A 21,456-nucleotide genomic window follows, 5' to 3' on the forward strand; every position below is an offset into this window, starting at 1 on the left:
AATTAATTAAGCTTAATAAATTCGTCTCGCCGTTTAGCCTCCATCTGTGCAATTAGTTTTATAATTACCTTATATTAAGTCCTCCTAATTAGTCTTTGAATCTTCGATGTGACACGGACTAAAAATAAGCAAGATGAACCAAACGCCCCATAATGACATTGCGAGTGCTTACACAGACAAGATAACAAGCTAGGTCGATCACGCTCCCGGCTCCCCATCCAGCGAGGACGACGGTGGTTGGTGGCTTGGTGCGCGATCTCAGCGGCCTAACGACGAGGTGGTCGGGCATCATATCCAGCTCCGTGACGTGGGGCCTTCGGATTGAAAGAGGGGCCCCGCTTGGTGGGCCAACGGAAAGCGCAAGGATCAGAAGCGTCCAAGTGCAGCAGCGCAGCGGGACCATGCACGCATGCTGGCGATGGCAGCTGGCAACTCTCGCTTTGAGACCAGACCACCGGCCGGATCATGATCACGCCGGGGAGCCTCACACCTGTAGCCGTTTCATTCGGGATGGCACCTGTAGCTGTTTTATTATTCTGGATGAAACGTGTAGCTGCTACGGTTTACGAACAGTGACCGTGGAGGAGGCGTCGTTAGGGGGGTAAAATGTAAATGCACGCTCGGTGTCGGCACCTGATGGCCGATCGCAAAGGCTAAGGATCTTTACCATTGGCGACTTCGTCTGAGCTCTCCCTTGCGATCTCCGAGTTCCCCAGGTGCACACCGCGTGCGCAAAAGCTACTTTCACGCGCCCTGTTGCGACGGTGGTGGACACGGCCACACGGGGTCGCATCGCATTTCTGGGGAGGAAGGCTCTGAGTCTGCTGCAGTTCTCTGGAACCCAGGCCTATCTGTATATGCATGCGCATGGGGGAACCTCGACGCTAACGGCTACTTTTCCAGCGCAGCGGCTTCGCCGTGAGGGGGGCAGTAACATCTGAGCTCGAGCTTTCCGTCCCCGAAGTCCTCCATACAAAATCCCCGTAATCGCGACATCAGAACCGAGGAGCACAACTCCCACTCGAAAATTCCGTCCGTCCCTTTCCCACTTTTACCCCCGCCTTTCCCCGTCTGAATCCACCCCGGCTCCCTTGCGCGCGCAGCCTGAGATGGCCACGGCCGCGAAGCCGCCCACGCCGCCGCCGGCGGCGGGCCCCGGGGACGTGTCCGAGGTGGAGCTCTCGGAGGCGGGGTCGCCGGACCTCGGCAGCCGGAGCAGCGGCAGCGGGAGCGGGGGCCGGAGCGCGGCGGAGTACTCCGGGTGGGTGTACCACCTCGGCGTCAACTCCATCGGCCACGAGTACTGCCACCTCCGCTTCCTCGTCATCCGCGGCAGGACCGTCGCCATGTACAAGCGGGACCCGCACGACCACCCGGGACTCGTCTGTTCCTCCCCCGCTCCACACCCCTCTCTCTCTCTCCCTCCCTCCCGCTCCGCTTGCCGTGCTCGGTTCTGATGGGTGCGAGTGCGATGGATGCGTTGCTTCTCGCGGATTTTTTGCGTTACAGCTTGTCAGGATTTTGCGGGCTGGGTGGGGGTTGGCTCGAAATTGTGTGGTCTGGCCCTATTGGGTTGGGGCTAGCTCAAAGCATCCTTGCCGGACTTGTCGGTTTTGTGCTGTCTGCAGCAATTGTTGGTTGAGTTTGTGTATGCGTCATTGTTCAGTTTGGTTTGAACCTGTTGAGGGAATTTAGATGAAATTATCGAGCAATGCATGCTCGAATTCCTTAGGCTTGGCTTGCGGCTCGTAGTTTGGTTTGGCAAGTTTTGGTTTGATCCGGTAGTAGAATGCATGGATTTGCAGAAAAATGTGTCACCAATATATGTCTGCTAGGAGAAACACAAATGTGCATTTGGGGGCACATGTCTGGGTTGTAGTTGCTTTGATCATGTGCTGTTTCATGGTGATTGGCTTGTCTCATTTAGAGTTTTGAATGAAACTTGTATATGCTGGGTTCTGTTTGTTCAGGACACGCGCATTTGAGTGGGATTTGCGTTTAGGGCTTGTTTGGGTTCCTAGTTTGCCTGTATTCATGCTGGTATACATATCCATAAAGCGAGTTATGTTTGGTGTTCTCGTATGGCCACAAGGTTGCCATATGGTTGGGTAGAGCTATGTTTGGAGAGTTGGAGACAATGTCATGAAGTGGCTCCTCACGATTCTCTCTCAAAAATTCTTACAGAGGCTTATTTCTTCTTAAACACTTTGTTTTAGGAACCTATCCGAAAGGGTGCTGTTGGTCACACCCTTATGGTGGAGGAACTTGGTCGCCGGAGGGTCAATCATGGGGTAACTGTTCAACCTTTGTTTAGTCCCTAGACTCATGATGACATGACTACTATGTGTTCCTATTTCATCACTACATGAACTCTAGGAACCATTACATTGTTTCAGTGATTTCGATGTGAAAAATAAACAGCTTTTGGTGCTATTTGGTTTGTTCAGGTAGGTCTCATTTTCTTATTATAACAAATAACCGATCTATGTTTTGTATGTAGGATGTTTATGTCCTGAGGTTGTACAATCGGTTGGATCAAACAAAGAAAGGAGAGGTACTCAGCTTATGGTGTACATGCAAATCTGTAAACAGCATTCCTCCATAGCAACTAAATGTTACTGCTTTCGTGGTTTTGATAGATAGCATGTGCTACTCCTGGTGAAGCCCGGAAATGGATTGAAGCATTTGAACAAGCCAAACAACAGGTTGGTATTTAGCAGATACTATAAAAAGTTAACTGCAATTATTTAGGTATATTTAGTGTGTTTATGGATGCATCCTCTATACCCTTGTGCAATTTAGGGTCAACTTTCATGTGGAACCATACTAATGCTCAAGGCACTTCTGCCGATAGACTTTTTTTCGGGTGGTTTGGTACAGCTCCTGTTGATGTTGGTCATAAAATAGCAAAAGATGTGCAAATGGCTGAAATTATACAACAATATTTAAACTTGCATTCAGATCATTAAATTTGCAGCTGCTGCTGTTTGTTGGCCCAAAATGACCTTTTCCATTAACCACACCCACAAAGGGGCAGTTTGGGGTACATATAGGCCAACCATGGGTAGGTGGCTTAGAAGCTAAGCAAAGCATCTAAAGAGCATCTAAAGAGATTAGATGCACATAGGCACATAGATAGATAGATAGATAGCACACCCAACATACACATGACTTAATCTATTAATCTCCCCCTAAGTCTTGCATGTCTTGAGCAGCAGCTGGACCATCCCAATCCTAGAGCAAAGTTCCTGGAACTTGATCCTTCCAAGGGACTTGGTGAGGAGGTCGGCGAGTTGATCCTTGGTGTTGATGTAGTTCGCCCTAACGCTCCCTTCCTCCAAGCAACCTCAAATGAAGTGTTACTTCACTCTGATGTGCTTGCTTCGCTCGTGGAAGACGGGATTCTTCGCCAGAGCCAGAGCGGACTTGCTGTCCACCCTGAGCTCCACTGCTTCAGCGTCCTTGCCAAGGAGATCACCGAGCAGCCGAGCGAGCCAGAGAGCTTGAGTCGAAACGGAAGAAGCAGCAATGTACTCGGCCTCACAGCTGGACAAGGCCACCACCTGCTGCTTGACCGACTGCCATCTGGTGAGGCACTTGCCAAGGAAGAAGAGCATCCCGCTCGTGCTCTTGCTGGTGTTGATGTCACCGACGTGGTCGTTGTCACTGTAGCCGATGAAGTGTGCCGCCCTGGGACAGCTCGGGTAGTGGAGGCCGTAGTCGAGAGTTCCCGCGACGTAGCGGAGGATCCTCTTGACGGCCTGCTGGTGCTCCGTCGTCGGTCGCTGCATGAACCGACTGACGTAGCCGACGGAGAACACCAAGTCTGGCTGCGTGTGGGTGAGGTAGTGAAGGCTCCCCACAAGGCGCCGGTACTGTGTAGCTTCAGCCTCTCCTCCATCAGAGTGAGAGTCAGGTTGCAGTCGGTGAGCCCACCTAGCTCAACGACGCGCTTGGCGTAGGCGGTCTGTCGGAATGTGATGCCGGAGTCGTCCTGGTGCACTTGGATCCCCAGGTAGAAGGAGAGAGGCCCCAAGTCGCTCATCTGGAAGGTGGCCTTCATCTCCTCCTTGAACGCTTCCACCTCCTCGTCCTTGGTGCCCGTGATCACCAAATCATCGATGTAGACGCCCACCAGCAGGGCATTGCCTCCGTTGCCCCTCCGGTAGACGGCCGCCTCATTTGGGCTTTGCTCGAAGCCCATAGTCTTTAGGGTGGAATCCAGCTTGGCATTCCAAGCTCGCGGTGCCTTTCGCAAGCCGTAGAGGGCCTTGCGCAGGCGCAACACCTTTTCCTCCTTACTGGGGATGACGAATCCCGGCAGCTGGTGGATGTAGACCTCCTCCTTTAAGTCGCCGTTGAGGAACGCCGACTTGACGTCCATGTGGTGGACGCGTCAGCCCTCCTGGGCTGCCAACGCGAGGAGACGCACAGACTCCATCCGTACAACAGGAGCGAAGGCATCATCGAAGTCAACCCCCTCCTGCTGCACGAACCCGCGTGCCACCAAGTGAGCCTTGTGCTTGACAGTAGCACTAGCTTCATCCTTCTTCAGCTTGTACACCCACTTAAGGGTGATCGTGCGGTGACTGGGAGGAAGATCAGCTAGCTCCCAAGTCCGGTCCTTCTCAACAGCTTCCATCTCCAGCTTCATCGCGGCGCGCCATGCTGCATGTCCCTCAGCCTCAGCGAAGGAGCGAGGCTGCCCGTCGTCGTACGTGAGGTGCAACTCTGCCTCCAAGTTGTGAGGCACTAGTCCCGGCACCGGCTGGTCGTTGGGAATGTCCTCCATGGTGCGATACCTCAGAGGCTCACCGTCGTGGTACGCGTTGACGCGATCCTCGTCGTGAGAGAGCGGAGTGGTGAACTCCACCGGGCTGTGCTCGTCGTGCTCGTCGTGAGCTGGTGCTGATGCAGGCGTGCCCGGAGAAGTAGCTGCCGTCACAGGAGAGTGTGGCGTGGCCGGCTGTGGTGGTGGCAATGGAGAGCTTGTCGCAGCTGGAGTAGTACTCGCCGGAGTCGGTGGAGACCCGGGGACCGGGGTAGGCACGCTCGGCGAAGAAGAGCTGCGCAATCCCCCAGCTCCCTCAAAGTGGACGTAGTCGACGGTGAAGTTGTCGTACGTCGGAGTCGAGCTGTCATCCACCATCTTGCCCCACGCCCAACCTCACCCTTCGTCGAACACAACATCGTGCGCCGTGCGCACACGCTGTGTCTCCAGGTCGAGGATGTGGTAGGCCTTCACCCCTTCAGCGTAACCGATGAACGCCCCTGGGGTGCTCCTGTCGTCGAGCTTGACGACATGGCTCAGCTCCTTGATGTACACGAGGCAACCGAAGACGCAGAGGTGGGCGACCGTCGGCTTGTGCCCATGCCAAGCCTTGTATGGTGTCATACCGTTGAGGGCCTTGGTGGGCGAGCGGTAGAGAATGTGGACGGCCGTCAGCACCACCTCTCCCCAGAAGATGGCGGCATCCTCCTTTGCTTGAGGAGAGCCTGGGCCATGGCCACCACCGTCTGGTTGCGTCGCTCGACAACGCCGTTCTATTGCGGGGTGTTCGGCGCGGAGTAGTGGCGTTGGATCCCCTCGTCGGCGTAGTACAATGCGAACTCAGCCGCCATGAACTTGCTGCCGTTGTCGGTGCGCAGCGCGCGCAGCTTGCAGCCGCACTCGTTCTCCGCAACATCTTGAACATGCTTGATGGCGTCCGCAGCAACTCCCTTGGTGTCGAGGAGGACCACCCACATGTACCAGGAGACGTCGTCGATGAGTAGTAGGAAGTAGTGCTGCCCTCCAGGTGTAGCAGGCGTCACCGACCCGCAGAGGTCGCCGTGCACGAGCTCAAGCCACTCCTGGGCTCGGAAGCTCGCCTGGCGAGGGAAAGGGCGTCGCTTCTGCTCCGTCACGACGCAGGTGTCGTAGAGCTGCTCCACGTGGTCGATGCACGGCATGCCCCGCATCATCTCCTTGGTGCTGAGCCGCTTCAGGGCCTCGAAGTGGAGGTGCCCAAAGCGCTCGTGCCACCACCAAGCCTTGTCGTCGTGGCGAGCAACAAGGCAGAGGGGCTGTGCCACCTCCGCGTAGAGGACATAGAGGCGGTTGCTCCCTCTCTCCACCTTGGCGAGTAGGCGCTGTCGTCGATCCCAGATCCGGAACACTCCACCTTCGATCTCCATGCGCGAGCCACTCTCATCCTGCTGTCCAAGGCTGATGATCGAGTTTCTCAGCGCGGGATGTAGAAGACTCCTATGAGGAGTCGGTGCTCACCAGTCTTGGCGACGAAATGACGGAGCTGATGCCCTTGATGCCCACGGCCGAAGAGTCATTGAACTTGACGGAGCCGCGTACGTCGATGTTCAGGTCGGAGAAGTACTCCCTGCGCCCAGTCATGTGCTGCGTGGCACCACTGTCGAGGAATCAGCCGTCGATCTTGTCGTTGTTGGTACCGTTGCCGAGGAAGACGTGTGCGTGCGGCTTGTCGAGGTGGAGGAGAGCCGTCGTGGCCGATGCCGTTGGAAGTAGCTCGATGCTCCCGTGAGCTAGGAATAGAACCAGCTCCTCCGCACCCTGCGCGACGTGGGCCTGGCTGCACCTCGGCTGGTGACACTCCCTGGCCAAGTGGCCAGTCCTGCCACAGTTGTGGCACGTGTCGTCTCGTGCCAGCTTGCACTCGCCGGCTGCGCCGCCCTGGGCACCTCCTCGCGCCTTGCGCGCCTGTCGAGGAAGAAGGCTCCCCCTTCTTCCGCTCCCTCTGGCGGGCGAGCCACTGCTCCTCAATGAGGTGGAGCTTGCCATCTATGGTGACGGGCCCGCCAGACGTCAGCTCCTCGCGATCGTCGACCGCCTTGAGTCGCCCTGTCAGCTCCTCGATCGACAGCACTGAGAGGTCGAGCAGCGTCTCAATGGAGATAGTGAGTTGCAAGTACTTCTTCGGAACGACGCGCAAGAACTTTGCAACGGCTTTCTCGTTGATCCCGTCGTCACTGTACCGCTCCAGCTGCTGCATCAGGCTGGAGAGGCGGAGGGCGAAGTCGTCGACGTCCTCGTCCGGCTCGAAAGCCAGACGATCCCACCCTGCCGAAGCTTCAGCAGGGTGGACTTGCGGGCGCGGTTGCTACCAACTCGGGCCGCAGTGATAGCATCCTAGGCGGCCTTGGCAGTCCTCTTCCTCGAGAGGTTCGCCGCTATCTCCATCGGGACCGCGGCAAGCAACGCCTCGAGCGCTCGCCGGTCCTCGTGGCTGTCGACGTCGTCGTACTGGACCGCGTCTCACATCTCCCGCACCTGGATCTTCACCTTTATCAGCGAGGACCACTCAAAGTAGTTGGTCTTCATCAACATTGGCCACTGCGTGCTGCCGACGGACTCCCGGATGATGGTCTTCACGACCTTCGGGGGTCAGTGCCCGGAGTCGAGGTCGGAGTCGTAGTCGGAGTCGAGGCCAGACTCGTGGACGGAGCTCCTCTTGCTCCGAGGACGCCCGCCATCCATGCCTTGACGCGGGTCCTGGACCCATCGGTCCACCTCCGCGTTCTGCCGCTGATCCACCTCCTCCAGCTTGGGACGGCCGCCTTGCGCCTCGGCATTGACGCCCTGCGTCGCGCGCCTCAGCTCCTCCGCGTCGCTCCGCGCCATCTCGCGCGTCGTCTCTGCCTCGTCGCGCGGCCGGTCCGCCTCCACACGCCACTGGGTAGCGGCCGCCGCTGCCGCCTGCGCCTCCTCGTCGGCGAGGCAGGCTGCCTCGGCTGCTCGCGCTGCCGCGGTCTCCATGGCCACTGCACGCGCTGCTCGAGCCGCAGCCGCTTCCCATGCCTCGGCGTCGCACAGCGCAACTTCGCTGCCGCGGCCTCCTCACGCCTCGCAGCCGCGCGCCTCTCCTCGTGCGCAGCAGCCGCACGCCGCGCCCGGCACCGCTCCGCCGCTGCCTTCTCATGTCGCTCCGCCGCCGCCCTCCTTCATGCGCTGGACGTCACCGAGCCACAGGAGGAGGCGTGCGAGCGCATCGGGAAGCGGGCCGGGGCCACTGGTAGCGCACCGGCCGCGCGCACCGCCCCGGCCGCTGGGCCAGCGCCACCCGCCGCCCGCCATGGGTTGGGGTAGATGCCGCGCCGCCCTTCACCCGCACGCAGCCGCCCGCGCGCGCCGCCTGCACGCGCCTGCCACCACCACCCTGGAGCTCTGGATACCAATTGTTGGCCCAAAATGATCTTTTCCATTAACCACACCCACAAAGGGGCAGTTTGGGGTACATATAGGCCAACCATGGGTACATATAGGCTTAGAAGCTAAGCAAAGCATCTAAAGAGCATCTAAAGAGATAAGGTGCACACAGGCACATAGATAGATAGATAGATAGATAGCACACCCAACACACACGACTTAGTCTATTACTGTTTACATTAAATCACAGTTATATTTGATTCGTTCATGTTTGTTTCACTTAACTCATCTTTTCTCATGATGTTTTCTTACAGGCAGACCAAGACCTGATGAGAGGGGTTAGCTGGAACAGATTGCAGAATGAAAATGAGTATGATTTCCAGTTATCCTTTTCTGGTTCATGAATAATTCTGTTTAAGGAAACACTGAAACCCTGACATCATATAACTATTTTACTACTGTAGGATTAATCTTGATGGTCATCGGCCTCGGGTTAGGAGATATGCACAGGGCTTGGGAAAACTCGTAAGGATTGGTAAAGGTAAGAGTTAAAGCTACAATGTTAACTTATCTTACATACTAGAAAAGGCCATCTTGTTAGTGTTGACATTTTCATTCATTCCCAGCTCCTCTTTTCACCTCCCTAAAACAATTCTAACATACAGAAAATGGGAAAAAACACTGCAAACAGATTAAGCGATTTACTTCTAGCTATATGTTTTACTGTGCCAATGACTTCCTCCCACCTTAAATTCTTTATTTTTTTTTGTGTGTGGTTTCATATCGCCCCTACATCCCTTCAATTTTTCCATTCTCATCACCAAAGGAGGTTGTAGCAAACTCTGCTTGAGATCCATACACTACCTTGCTGTCGATATAGCAGTCTCTTCTAGTCGAGCGGCGAATATTTGTCCAGGAGGGCGCAATGTGAGGATGACAATGCAGGCCAAAACATGCCAACGAGATCCGATGTTGCGAGATAGGGTGCTAGGCTGGGCATAGAGGAAGATCTGAGGCACAGTATAGATTGATGGCAATGTTGGCCAAAGCCACCAAACATGGCAAGGAGGTTGAAGTTCCACTTGGGCATGTGGTGGAAAAGGAGATTATTCAGCTAGTCCTTTTCAGCTACTTGCTTGTAGAATCATCTAACATTTGAGTTAACTCAATTGTGAAATATTTACCAACTATAATCAGTACATAAACCATGCATATTTTTCAGTTAAAGTTATCCATGACAAGCTAATGGTGAGTTAGATCTTTTCCTTACCTATGTTGATTTTTATTACATTTTCATTGCAGGGCCAGAAATGCTCCTTCGTCAGTCTTCAGATCTTCGAAACCAGGAAAGGGTTAATACAAACTTTGGAGGTGATACTGGAGATGCATTTGAAGCACATGAATGGAGATATGTTCGAACATTTAATGGTATATTTAATTCTTTATACTATTCCTGTCGGACCTTAGACATAATTTATATCAGCTTCCTGTATTTTCTCTAGTAATCCCTTTGCAGCATGGATGATTATCCAACTGTGCTTTTATTTGGTGAAACAACATAACTGATCCTGGGAAAAAAGCTATGGTTCTTTTTTCTGGAAAGAAGAAAAAGCTATGGTTCTGAACGTACAATTCACTGCACAGTCACCATGGCCACTTGGCACCTTTTGTAAGACATTTATTAACTTGGATAGTTTGCATGCAAGAGAACCCACACAAAATGAAGCAAAACCAAGTTTTGCTGGGTTCGCATGAAATTGAACCTCCTCAACCATCCACGGCACATGCATGATCAGGACAGTTTCAACTCAGTGGACAATATGTACCCTGCTGCACCATTTTAACTACAACTGATCCTAAAATATTTTGATTAATATTTCGGTATTCTTGGTTTTCTATTCCTGAATAAGGTACTAGGTATATTTTTTTCCCCAATTCAGTCTTCTGCATAGCTGAAAAAATAGTGAGGCAAAATGTTGTGAAACACAAGAAGCAAACTTAGATTAGCTGATTAGGTCAATATACAGTCAGGTGGTCTTGCTGACATGGTGTTATTTCATAATCGACAATCGGTTAGACTACAAAGCCCTTCTTCTTCTTCAGCTCTTTTGCCTTCGTAAATATAATATTGGCAATTCTAAAGTTTACCATCTGCAGAGCAGAATATGTTCTTAATATTTGAATTTGTGATGCAACCTGTATTAACAGCATAAATAATGTCCAAGTAGGTTATGTGCTTCACAGAAAACAGGGGTTAATAGCATGGTCTTTAAGTGCATCACCTTTGATTCTGCTATTCATATTCTTAGAGGCAAATGGAAATATTAAAAAGTTGAGTGGCTATGATGAGTCATATGCAACTTATCTTTGTCTCATATCAGTTCCATATCTGTGCAGGTATCAGAATTTTTGAAGATATTGCAAACCCAAAGGTGGGAAAGCTATTTTCCTTATTAAGCTCAAATATATGGCATATTTTTTTTCTCAAACTACGCAGGAGAGCTGCATGTCATTTCATTAAGAGAGAATAGAAAGTGTAAAGAGAAGGGGAGAACCCCCCAAACTAAGTACAGAACACACTCCAACACACACAAAACACAACACACACAACCCACCAAAAGACTACCACTAGAGCGCCAAATAAACAGTAAAACGAGACCCTGAACACCAAGCCTAAGCAGTTGGTGCAAGCGACCTAGCTAGCAGCTCTCTGAGTTTAGAAGCTCCTGCCAAGCACCAAAGGGTGCTTTCATTTGTTATTGCCTGAAGGAGCACCTGGGTGTTAGGGAGAGGGCGCCTTTGAACACACAGGAATTTCGATGCTTCCAAATTTCCCACGCCACCAAAATGATGAGAGAATTCAAACCCTTGCGCAACTCTTTTGGTGCTGCTCTGATTACTCTTCCCCACCAAGCCGAGAAACTAGATGAATCAGCCGGCACATCAACGACCAGATTTAGATGTAAGAAGACCAAAGACCAGATCTGTCGAGTAAGTACGCAGGATAACAGCAAGTGATGGGCTGTTTCTTGCACCTGATCACTCATTGGGCAGGCGGGGGGATGCTGCAACCCTCTACTGGCCAGCCGGTCAGCAGTCCAAAGCCTCTGCTTAATGGCCAGCCAAACAAAGAATTTGCAGCGTAAAGGAGCCCAACTTCGCCAAATTCTTCTCCATGGGATAAACTTGATAGAGCCAATGAAGAAGGCTTCATATGCCGACTTGCTGGTGTATATACCAGATTGGGTCAGCTTCCAACGATAGTGGTCCGGGGTGTCCTGTTGTAAAACCACTCCGTCCAATTGGTCCCAAAGCAGCAGGTACTCCACCAGGACCTCAACTGAGAGGCCTCCTCTAATATCTGACACCCAACGCCTATTAGAAAGAGCATGAGCGACTGTTCTAGTTTTGATAATTCTCTTAGGAATAGTCTGGAACAGATTTGGGGCAATTTCATCCATAGTCTTCCCCTCCAACCATCTATCTTTCCAGAAAAGAATTGTCTCACCATTTCCAATCACTGAGACTACTGCCATGTTAAACAGGGCTTGAGCTTTCTGAGGCACCTGGATATGTAGACCTTTGGCTGGGCCTTGCGGATCAGATGGCTTTGGGCACAAAACATATGGAATATTACTGTAGCTTTGCAAGTTCCCAATGAACCTATCCATTTTCTCATAGTCCTTTCCTTTGTCACTTTGTTGGGCTATCTTTGTTAAACAAATAAGTAACCCCCCAGTGAGCAATATGCAATGGCAATTAAATAGGCGTCATATATTTGCCTTATACTTGTCTAAATTTTCTATGAGTCTCGATTATGTGGTCACACTCTTAGGGTTCTGATGCATATACAGTGAGAGCTATGGGCCACATTCTAGTCTATACACACGAGCATATATTTCAGCACAAACAACTCCCATTTCCATATCAGGATTTGACTTGTCCAAATTTTCTTGCACTGAATTACCAATCAAACTTTTTTTTCCTAGAGAAAACACCACAAAAAGAAACTCGAGCTACCTCTTGGCACTTCACTGAGTGAAATGCAGAGATCATCCATCTTTATGCAGTGGATAACTCATGTCTAACAACCAGGAAAAACCATTGTTCTATCCTTTTAGCGTACTTTGGTGCCCCTTTTGTTATATCCCTGTACAGTTTCTTCTTCCTTTTTAATATATTTTATCACAGTGGGGGCCTCCCCCGCTGTACAGTTTTCAAAAAAAAAAGAGAGGAAAAACCATTGTTTCTGAATTCATGTTTTATGTTTTCCCACTCTATTCTGTTAATTGCTGTTCAATCTATATTTCAACATGCTCTTTCTGCGGAAAATGTGTAATGATGTTCCTTTTTTAGCAGGGTGGAAAGGGAATACTTCTGAAGTCTGTTGGGGTGGTTGGCGCAAATCCTGATACTGTGTTTGAAGTGGTGCTCAATCTTGATAAGCATAAGCGATACGAGTAAGTTAGCAGCTGATTTTGCAACTATGGAACATAGATCTGCACCTTACATTGGAACATATGTTAACTTTTTGTTCTCTTGTGGATGAAACAAAAAACAAACTCAGTAGCTAGATCTACTAAATTTTTATCCAATGCAGGTGGGATATGTTGACAGCTGATTTGGAGTTGGTGGAAACAATTGATGGATACTGCGATGTGGTTTATGGTACCTATGAACCCAAATATTTAAATTGGTACTTTCCTCTCATTACCTTTAGATTTATGATTCTGATGCAACCAGAAACCTTCTATTTGTAAGCATTATCTTTTTTACCGAGTACACAGAAGTGTAAAACATCTATTTAGATCTTCTGAGCATGATCAATAGCCGTTTTGTGGTTTGGACAAATCTTGATATTAGTGATGCACGGCTTTTTTGTGTTTTCCCAGTTTATCCTTCATCTTTGTAAAAAACACATGTTCTTTATAGTCGAACTTTTGTAAGCTCAATTTTTGAGCCGTGGGTTGTTATTGTTCACATTTGAATAATTTGTAAGAAGATAACACTTCTAGAGGTTGTTCTCAGGTGGAAAGGAAAGAAGGATTTTGTTTTCTCCAGACAATGGTTTCGTGGACAAGATGGAGCATATAGTAAGTAACTTAATCTATTGTATCAGTCTCTGAATATGGATGATGTCGATTCACGTATAGGTTTACAAACTTTCTTCAGATCTTTTTTAGGGATACATGATAGTAAGTAACTCAATCTATTGTATCAGCCTCCGAATATGGATGATGTCGATTCACATATAGGTTTACAAACTTTCTTCAGATGTTTTTTAGGGATACATGATAAAACATCTTACATGGGATAATAAGTGGAAATCACCCCCAACTAAATTTGTGTTGTTTGCAACCCTGACTGATTTTAACTCAAACTCCTGCTGTCTTGTAAGTTGTAACAGTCATGGTCCGTGGACCTGCCTGTATGTTTTGTAACTGATTGGTATCCTGATTTTAAATAGCTGAACCTGGTAGTAACTTTGCTTTACATGGGTGTATTATAGAAAAATTTTTCTAAATTCTCTAGTTCTGGTAGGATGCAAGTAAGAATTCCTGTGAACTATAAAAGAGGTACTGTTTTCACAGAAAAAAAGGGAGGATACCGCTGTACATAAAATGTGTAATTACAGATCCTGTTGTGACTATCAAGGAAATTGGTAGCGCATACAGCAAGTGATATCCATAGGACACCACTTGTATGCTTTACAGGCTCAGAGTTGAGTTAGTCATGCATGCTTTTCTCTTATGCAGCCATTTTGCAGAGTCCTGTTGGTCACAACGAAAGACCTCCAAAGCATGGTTATGAACGTACAAAAATCAACCGTAAGATTAACCTTTCTTGTTTTGATTTGTTGCTTTTTCAGTATCATAACATGAAGTATTCATTATGGTCGCACCTTTTAGCTTTTCAGCTTGTTTTGCCTCGACTTTGTGAAATAAGCATGTTCAGAAGTTTGAACACCTAAAATTAACTAATCTAGCTTTTTGTTTAATATATGTAAGTTTCTCTGACCAGACATTGCACATTGCTGATGTATTGATATACCTGCAGTACTGAAATGACGAATTGCCACTTTGTAGTTAGTATGAAACTTAAATTCCAGAAAAATTTTGTGGTCGTTTAGTCCACCAATGCACCAACTAGAAAAATTACCTGACAAACATTTTATCCAACTTCATGGTTGTGTTAGTGAATGTGCATATACTCTGGGCCTTATTGAACAGCTAGTGAATTTAAGACTTGAATGTGACAGCTTGGACTTGATCAGAACCCATCTGAGGGAAAGGAGCTCAAATTTTGTCTCGTAAATGACCAATATTGTCTGATGACCTCTAAAATGCTGAAAATGCCTGTTCTATTTTTTTTCTTGACCATGGGAGAGATTCCTGGGTATTGTTTAGGTTAAGGTAGAGGGGTACACCATGGCTAGCCAAGAAACTCGCTAAAACCAGTTTCCCAGGGAGGTACCCACAAATTGGTGAGCCCTGGGTTTGAGCCCGGTTGGCTGTCTTCTCAACAGGAAGCAATAACCAACCAAGCTACTGATTGGTCTTCTAATTGCACAGGGTGTATACTTGTGGCACAAGGTTTCTAGTTTGCTTTTCAAATGCAATCTTTTCACAAAGTACAATGTATATACTCTTTGTATTTCCTCCCACTAAACCTTATGCCCAGATACCAGATGTAGAAGTTTATAACCAACCAATTTATCTGGCCACCACATTATTCAGCTGATGGTGGATTAGATAAAATAAGATTATTATACAATTACTTGTAATTGAACATGTGTGTGCACATAATGTAGTATTAAGTTTGCGTAAGTAAAAACAAACATGGGTTGACACCACTTTACCCAAAATGTTCATTAAGGACTAACTCCCTACTGCCTCTTACTTCCTAGACTGATTTCTTTCCACTGGATTTCCACATTGCCTTGAAATGTATTAATTGTGCTACGTCTTTCAGCATTAACATGGGAAATAAGGAGGTTGAACACATCAGGATCAAGTCCAAACTGTGTTGTTACTCTTATGTTGGAGATTTCTCCAAGTTTTTGGGGCAGATGGAAGAGAAGGCACTCCTCAAATTTTGACAAAAGTATCCCTTTTGCTTTGCTCAGCCAAGTAGCAGGTTGGTCATATCTGCTTCTGTTGCAACAAATATCAATTAATTTTGATTATGTAGTGAAGTCCTTGCTTTATTTTGTACCATGGCCAGGTCTAAGAGAGTACTTTGCAGCCAATCCAGCCTTGACATCTGATTTGCCTTCAACAGTAGTGAAGTCAAAGGCATCTGAACCTTTGATGATACAGAGTGAACTTGAAGATTCCGAACCTGGTGATGAATTTTATGATGCACTTGCTAGAGGTGAATCCTTTGAAGATGAGGATAGTGATGATGATGATGATGCCGCAACTCCCAAGGTGAGCACCATGGTAAATGGTTACAAATTAGGATTGCGTAAGGCAGATGACCTATTATGTTATAAAACAAATGAAGACCTATTTCCTTTTATAATATTTGCGCAGGCTGGAAAAGTGAAGTTGAAGAATGTGTCATGGGCTATTGCAGGTTTAGCATTAAAGACAACCAAAGGTAAATTTTAACCATATGTTGATAACATATACGCATCTAACTTTAGTTTCGCAAGCCCTACAGATAAACAATTAGGCATGGCAATCCTTGCACCTACACACACACAAACATGAAACATGTATTCAGGTGTGTACAAGATACAGGTATATGTGTGCCCATTCACAGAAATAGTTTGTAGTGGAAGTGCAGAGGCAGAGTTGCTGCTTAGATGGTAGTATCTCCATAATATAGAAGAAATCAACATGCTTGCTAACTAGTAAAATTTAAGTGAACCATCCAGAATATCTGAGCAAACGTGCAACATTTGATGAAGATGGTGAAAGAATATGGTGCAATTAAGTACAAAGAGAATATGATGGACCAAAGAATGATATCATTGTAGATTATAATGATGATCAAGTAAATGGATACACGAAACTTCTGTGATAAACTGAAGTCTAATGGGAAAATGTTGCAAGGCAACAGTTAACTGTCCATTTACCTACACTAAAATGCTGCAACAGATGGGCTCTGTATTGGTAGATATTGCTATTTCTTTGTGTTGATGCATTAATTTTCCTTTTGGGGTCACAGCTGAAATGTACTGATTATAGGGATACGAGGTAGGCTACGCTAGTGCAAAATAAAATTTTTCTACCGCGTAAACCAGGAAAACTGCCGTATATGGATCACGGGATTACCACTCGACGCACTAGTGCGGAAGATGTAGAATCGCGTGGGGGCAGCGAAGTCGATCAGCGTAGTCGAACACGTAGTCGATCACGTCGACGTCGAGCAGCTCCTCAGCAGCTCGTCCACGTGCAGCAAGGTTGTCCTCGTGCCGCGGCTCGGCGGCGGCTCGTCGTGGCTCGTCCAAGTGCTGCAGGTGCAACACCTCCAAGGTATCCACACGTGCAGGGAGGAAGCGTCGCAAGCCGGACTGCTAGGTCCGCGAGTCGCAACAGGTGAGAGCGTGGGAGGCGCAGCAGCTGTGGTTCGGCCAAAAGGATTAAACCCTAGGGCGCCCCACCCCTCTATTTATAGAGGTTCCTGACGGGCCTCTGGGTCCGAGGCCCATTAGTACTTCTAAACCTGATTGACCCTATAGGTTCGGATACGTATAGGCATGGCCCGAGTACTCCTACTCGGCCCAATTAGTCGGTAGCGGCCTCTAGCAAGACGTGCCAACTCCTATACGCACACGAAGATCATATCAGACGAATTGTCACGACATCACGTACATGCTATTCCCTTTGCCTCACGATATTTGGTCTAGCTCCAAGCCAACCGCTCTTTCTCGATCCTGTGATTCGGAATCCTTTGTAGGATAACTCTTAACCGTACGTAGCATGGCCATGCATTTTCGGATCCGATCACTCGAGGGGCCCAGAGATATCACTCTCAATCAGAGAAGGGCAAATCCCATCTTGATTGATCATGCCTCACAATATGCTTCTTGACAAACCCGAAAGCTACCTTTATAACTACCCTGTTACGGTGTAGCGTTTGATAGCCCCTAAGTAAGTCGATCCACATCTTGAGTACATGCGACAATCTCAGGTCTAAGGACAAAGCGTACATATTGTGTAAAGAGAGAACTACTTCTCGTGTTGGGTCAGTCCTAGTACATGTCTCTACATGTGCCTACATTATTAGTTTGACATCTCCATGTCCATGACTACATGACTTGTTAAACATAGTCATCAACTAATACATGTACTAGTCTAATATTCATGCATGTCCACACATGAACTTCGACTAGGGACAACTTTTTAGAATAACCATACAAGTAAAGAGTTTCACATACAATTCACATAATTGCAGATCAATTCAAGTAGCATTTAATGGATATTCAATGAACACAATATACAAATCATGGATACAATCAGGTATCATCATCTCTATGATTGCCTCTAAGGCATACCTCCAACACTGATGTGGTAGAAACTAGGGAGATTAATTGTGCATACATGTCCCAACTCCAGAGTCCCTACTGTAACATAAAATTCATTATAATCTCTCTTTTGTGCCCCACTCATCTTTGTTGTTTCCTAGTTTAGTTCTATTTCATTCATTTAATGCAATCATTTTATTTCACATAAATCTTAAATATGGTTCAATTTTTCCTACAGCTTTGGCTGAAACCAGCGAATTGGTTACTAGTTCTAGTCCAGTAACTGTTGACCCCAGCCAGTTCCATGGCACCCTTCGTAGAGCAAAAAGTGAAAATGATCCAAATTCTTGGAGTGCGCCTGGTGGGGAGAAGTTTATGATCAGAGGAAAGACTTACTTGACAGATTACACCAAGGTACGACCCGAGAGAGCATTACAATTTATATGCAGTAAATAATGAAACGAATTGTGGAAAGAGACCAAAGTTATTTCTCCAGTAGTTAAAAAGAATAAGTACTCCCTCCGTCCCAAATTACTATTCGTTTTGACTTTTCTACATACATAGGTTTTGATATGCACCTAGATCTATAGTATGTCTAGATACGTACCTAAAGTTATGTATGTAGGAAAGCCAAAGCGAATAGTAATTTGGGACGGAGGGAGTACATCTGAGCATGCTAAAGCATTAATAGGCACAATCGATGCAAATTTGGATACACGACTTGTTCTTATTGGATTGCCTGTGATTTCTGAACCTTTTATTTATCAGTGATGCTGTATTGGGAAATCTTAACCTGCATCTGCTGTCTTGTGTTATATTAGCTAGAAGGCCTGAGATTAATACAGTGATCACCTTGTGGCCAGACATTGTTCTATATAACAAGTATCTTTGTTTCAATGCTAACTTGTGACATCTCATGGTGTTAACTTTGGCATATAAACAGGTTGTTGGTGGAGATCCACTTCTAAAGCTAATTGCAGTCGATTGGTTCAAGGTTAATGAGCGCTTTGATTCAGTTGCCTTGCATCCCAAAAGCCTTGTGCAGGTAAGCTAGTATGATAAGCATTACCGATGTTCCGCATGGGCGGGCATCAGCTGCTGCTTTTATAATTCAATATTTCATAAAAAAGAGAACCTTGAGCTATGCAAAAAAATACAGTTTTTGCTCGTGCAGACGCTCCCTTTGTATTTCTTTTTACCTATCAGAGCAACTTTGCACATCATAAGCATTATTTCCGTTTGTCTTCATGTGATATTATGATCATGTCAACTCAAGTTTAGTTTAGATACAAATTTGTATGTCTTGTTTGGTGCGAGATTTACTCTTTGCCACAAACACTTTTTGAGTCGAAGCTTGTAAGATTCAATTGCAACCCTAGGTACTATCATACATCATCCATTCTGTTTAGATTTATATATCTTAGGAACTACCTGCATTGCTGGAAGCTTATACAAAATGTTTAGCACTAATCTCTTGCGATAAACCTGAAATAGCATATAGGCCTATGGACTGTTGATTTCGTTGACCATCTTAATGATTTCTTCCTTCTTTGTCAATCGAGTTGGATAAGGTTGGACCTTCAACATCATTGTAAGCTTCATTACCCTTTCACAAATCTAATTACCCTTTTGGGAATCTATTGATGTAGTTACTAGTTCAAAATGAACAAACAGAAGCCTTAAGCTAAAACACAGAACTCTATATAATAAGCAATAGTGCTAGTGCTTTTTTAGCATTTGGCGGAGCCAGGCCCTTTTTGTGCTGTCATATGACAGCAATGATCTTCTGCAATTTCCACTGTAAAATAGTGTTTATAGGTGAAGGGAAACCATAGTTTAGTAGAGATGACAACAATCACTTTGCAGCCTGGATCCGCCTCTGGTTTATAAGGGACTCTTGCTGTGTAATTACATGATGATCCAATAGGAACTTGTATGTTATGCTGTACTCTGTGACTTAACATGCAAGTTTGTGCCTAATTTTCTATTTTTACATTACAGTCAGAAGCTGCGAAGAAGATACCTTTCATATTGGTTATAAATTTGCAGGTAATTACGGTTATGAGTTTGTTATATTGTCTAAATTTATTGTTTGGCTTCGTGGTCAGCAAACCATCATGTCATGTTTCATTAGAGTGTATCTGTCGTCCCTTTTTCTGTGGATGGACATGATATGCAATTTATTGACTAAGATAAACATGCAGGTTCCCGCAAAACCAAATTATAACTTGGTTATGTACTACGCGGCAGAGAGACCAGTTAACAAAGATTCTTTGTTGGGTAGATTCATTGATGGAAATGATGCATTCCGAGATGCCAGATTTAAACTTATACCAAGCATTGTTGAGGTATGCATGTCTTAGCTGATGTATTATATTACGGTGCATGTGATAATTTGGTCATGTGAGCTCATGTATGAAATGATCTTAGGGTTATTGGATGGTAAAGCGTGCCGTTGGAACGAAAGCTTGCCTTCTGGGTAAAGCAGTAACGTGCAATTATCTTCGCCAGGATAATTTTCTGGAGGTACTCAGTTCTTAAAAAAAACCAGCTTCATCACTGAACCTTGCTGACTTAGGCACAATTAGCAGAGGGGAAGAACTGTGCCTGGTGGCAAGTTTCAATGTCAAACAACTACAATGTACATATATGATGAATAATGATATCTATTTTATTTTGCTTCTGTCTGTTGACCTTTTGCCTAGTTTCCGTACTGTATTTTTATATTATTTTAATTTGACCCAGTGGCCTTAAAAAGGAAATTTACTTTGCAGATAGATGTTGACATTGGTTCATCGTCTGTTGCACGGAGCATTATTGGTCTAGTATTGGGATATGTCACAAGCATTGTTGTTGATCTCGCTATTCTTATTGAGGTACTCCTTAGTCCTTCTTACTTTACAAGCCAGATCTGAAACAACTATGTGCTTTTATTATTTCCATAAATCTTTCAATTCCTAACTGGATCATGATAAATATGATTTCAAAAGCGTATACTGTAGTTCTATTCTCATTTTCACATGGACATTCCTGTATGTACCACAATGGTACTTTCCCAACTTCCTGTATCTACTTTGTTGATATCCAACACCAAGGAAAAACTTTGTTGAACATTCTGAATGCTTACCTGGAGAAACAAAGACCAAAAACCCTGAAGCCCTGGTTGTTAATGTTTGCCTAATTTAAACTTGGGTTTCCATCAAGGGATAGGCTCATTTTAAATGACAATGCCATGCTCCTCAGAACAGCTTTGTGAATTTAGCAAGGCTTCATTTTGCTCTGCTTTCAATAACATGAACCGTACTAACAGCTTTATCTTTGCAGGCAAAGGAAGAGAAAGAGCTGCCTGAGTACATCCTCGGCACTGTCCGTCTGAACCGCGTGAATCCCGACAGTGCCGTATCAATCTAATCTAATTAAGTTAATTCCATTTCTTCTCGCAATTTTCCTCTTGTCCCACCGAAGAGGTATATAGTTTTTGGCAGACCCGAAGAGGTAGGGTTGTACAGAGTACAGGTATAAGTACATGACGCCTTCCGTAAATAGAAGAAATGAAAGGTTATGTTATAGTAGTATTCTAAAAATCTCAGCGTGCTGGTCATTAGCAACTGGAATTAGAAGAACAGGAGACGGGGATGGATCATGGATCCGCTTTCGTTATCCATGTGGATTAAAAAGTTGCATCAAGTCATGATGTTTTCCGTGTTCACACGGTTGTCATCATGGTACATGCCAGTTCTCACGTGAAACGGAGGAAGTACATTTTTATCTTCCACATTTCAAAAAAAAAAACATTTTTATCTTCCTGCCGCATCAACCC

At 46.5% G+C, this 21,456-nt stretch overlaps 1 protein-coding gene across 1 annotated transcript; it reads left to right on the top strand.

Moving 5' to 3' along the window:
* The first annotated feature begins 897 nt into the window (after positions 1-897).
* Positions 898-21,211, top strand: LOC117859885 (protein ENHANCED DISEASE RESISTANCE 2-like). Its single transcript, XM_034743080.2, has 22 exons — positions 898-1,382; positions 2,217-2,291; positions 2,501-2,554; positions 2,640-2,705; positions 8,476-8,531; positions 8,626-8,702; positions 9,464-9,589; positions 10,559-10,593; positions 12,521-12,621; positions 12,762-12,857; positions 13,190-13,254; positions 13,918-13,989; positions 15,134-15,298; positions 15,386-15,591; positions 15,697-15,763; positions 17,875-18,050; positions 18,580-18,681; positions 19,638-19,685; positions 19,841-19,984; positions 20,067-20,162; positions 20,411-20,512; positions 20,961-21,211. Exons 1-22 carry the CDS (start codon positions 1,110-1,112, stop codon positions 21,045-21,047), a joined length of 2,289 nt encoding a protein of 762 aa, XP_034598971.1. The 5' UTR covers positions 898-1,109; the 3' UTR covers positions 21,048-21,211.
* Positions 21,212-21,456: the final 245 nt, after the last annotated feature.

This window comes from Setaria viridis, chromosome 6 (assembly GCF_005286985.2).
Source record: "Setaria viridis chromosome 6, Setaria_viridis_v4.0, whole genome shotgun sequence".
NCBI classification, from domain to species: domain Eukaryota; kingdom Viridiplantae; phylum Streptophyta; class Magnoliopsida; order Poales; family Poaceae; genus Setaria; species Setaria viridis.

Bases quoted from the DNA above. Each gene is read 5' to 3' on its own strand.
- LOC117859885 (XM_034743080.2), top strand. From the start codon at position 1,110: ATGGCCACGGCCGCGAAGCCGCCCACGCCGCCGCCGGCGGCGGGCCCC. The intron at 13,990-15,133 runs GTAAGATTAACC...TACGTCTTTCAG, and splicing joins TGAACGTACAAAAATCAACC to CATTAACATGGGAAATAAGG. The intron at 15,299-15,385 runs GTTGGTCATATC...TACCATGGCCAG, and splicing joins TTTGCTCAGCCAAGTAGCAG to GTCTAAGAGAGTACTTTGCA.